Source organism: Sprattus sprattus (genome assembly GCF_963457725.1).
Source record: "Sprattus sprattus genome assembly, chromosome: 9".
NCBI lineage: Eukaryota > Metazoa > Chordata > Actinopteri > Clupeiformes > Clupeidae > Sprattus > Sprattus sprattus.
Window position 1 is genome coordinate 7058933 of NC_137928.1, and position 2500 is coordinate 7061432.

At 47.6% G+C, this 2500-nt stretch overlaps 1 protein-coding gene across 1 annotated transcript in view; it reads right to left on the minus strand.

The window, feature by feature from the left end:
- The window catches only part of rtn2a (reticulon 2a), a 26866-nt gene that overhangs the window by 7404 nt on the left and 16962 nt on the right, over positions 1 to 2500 (minus strand). The window contains exon 6 of the mRNA XM_080844450.1: positions 1783 to 1921. Within this exon, the coding sequence (XP_080700576.1) occupies positions 1783 to 1921 (139 nt within the window). The remainder of the gene's footprint in view (positions 1 to 1782; positions 1922 to 2500) is intronic.

Genomic DNA, 2500 nt, shown 5'->3' on the forward strand with positions numbered 1-2500 from the left:
GGCAGACAGGCAGATAGAAGGAGAATGATATGATGAGAAAAAGAGGGAGAGAGAGGCAGACAGATAGATTGAAGGAGAATGATATGATGAGGAAAAGAGGGAGAGAGAGGCAGACAGGTAGATAGAAGGAGAATAAGGAAAAGAGGGAGAGAGAGGCAGACAGGCAGATAGAAGGAGAATAAGATGGGGGGAGGCAAACAGATAGACAGAAGGAGAATGAATGACAAATAGGACGAGGGAGATAGAAATGGGAATAAGATTCCCACAGATGTATATGACGGCACAGAATGGGAAAATACATACAGAGAGGGATAGGGAGAGAGAGAGGGAAAGGGAAAGAAAAGGGAGAGGGAGAGACAATGATGAAAATATGTGTTGCACAAAGAAATGAGAGCACAGATACACAAACAGAGACAGTGTGAGAGAGAGAGAGAGACTAACATAATGAGAAAATACAGAAAGGGAATGAGAGAGAGAGAAAGAGACAATTATGAAAATAGGTGTGGCATAGAGAGATGAGAGCACAGATAGCAGTAAAGAGGGAAGGAGGGCTATGGATGTAACAGTAGAGAGGGGAGAGGAGGAGGGAGAGGAGGAGGAGGAGAAGGAGGAGGACTAGGGGAGGATGGCCGTAACAGTGGAAACAGGGGAGAGGAGGAGGAGGAGGAGGAGAAGGAGGAGGAGGAGGAGGACTAGGGGAGGATGGCCGTAACAGTGGAAACAGGGGAGAGGAGGAGGAGGAGGAGGGAAAGGAGGAGGAGGAGGACTAGGGGAGGATGGCCGTAACAGTGGAAAGAGGGGAGAGGAGGAGGAGGAGGAGTAGCAGGAGGGAACTGGAACAGTTTGTTTGTTCTGCCTCCCTTCACTGATTCTGTCTGCTCTTGTTACAACGATTTCACTCTCAGCTCTGAGCTTTGGCTCCAGGATCTACCTCTGAAGTCATGACATTACTCCACAGGACACAGGTTACGCACCACACACACACACACACAAACACGCACAAACACACGCACGCACACACACACGCACACGCACACGCACACACACACAACCTCCCCCCACCCACCCACGCACACAATGACCCACACACACAACTTCCCTCCACCCACCCACACACAGATGTCTCAGTGAGGGGACAAACAAGAGAACAGGGCCTTGGGATGAACATAAGCATTTGCTAATGGCAAACAACAGTCACAGTCGTTTCTCTTTGTTGTTTTCAGTTTGCATTAAGCTCAAAGGCAAACGAGACTGATGCACCAAGGCGGTCTTCCTAAATGATGCAGAGGAGATCTAAATGAGCACACTGACATGCAGATGAATTCTCATCTTAATGGCCGTATCAATCACTGAGCGTCAGAGGCTATAGAGAAACGGTACAAATACAAATACAGCCCTTAGCTTAGCTTCTTAACGCTTAGCTTCTTAACCCTTAGCTTCTCAGCCCATAGCTTAGCATCTTAGGTCTTAGCTTAGCTTCTTAACCCTTAGCTTCTCAGCCCTTAGCTTAGCATCTTAGGTCTTAGCTTAGCTTCTTAACCCTTAGCTTCTCAGCTAAGGATTCAAAGAGGCTGCCCACAAACACCAGTTTAGCTCACCTTTAGGGATTCAAAGAGGCTGCCCACAAACACCAGTTTAGCTCACCTTTAGGGATTCAAAGAGGCTGCCCACAAACACCAGTTTAGCTCACCTTTAGGGATTCAAAGAGGCTGCCCACAAACACCAGTTTAGCTCACCTTTAGGGATTCAAAGAGGCTGCCCACAAACACCAGTTTAGCTCACCTTAAGGGATTCAAAGAGGCTGCCCACAAACACCAGTTGCTTGATGGAGTCGAGAGCGGAGCAGGTGAAGACGATGGCCTTCTGCATGAGGTGGTCAGCCTCCTCACCGTGCAGGGTGATGTCCAGGTCCAGGTAGGTTCTGTCAGACAGGGGAGAGGATACATTAGACACATACACACACACACACACACACACACACACACACACACACACACACACACACACACACACACACACACACACACACAGACTCACACACATACACACACACACACAAACACACACACACACACACACACACACACACACACACACACACACACACACACAGGCATCCAATTGTTAATATACAGACATACAGACAGACTCACTCACATTATGCATTGCATAGAGCAAACTATTTTATTCAACTTTATTTATATAGCACCAATAACAATTGAAATAGTCTTGAAGTGCTTAACAGAGCCCAGAGCCTGGAGCCCCAAGAGCAAGCAGTAAGGCGACAGTGGCAAGGAAAAATAGGGGGGACCCATTAGGGGGGACCCATCTGCTTGGAGCCGACAGGCAGACATATTATCACACACAGAAACCTCAACCCACATGGTGTCCTGAATACACACTGACATACATTCACTCGCATACACACACAACAACATACATCATTTGTGCACACGCTAAAAATAAACAGTATATCCTCAGCGTATATTTAGATGTGAGG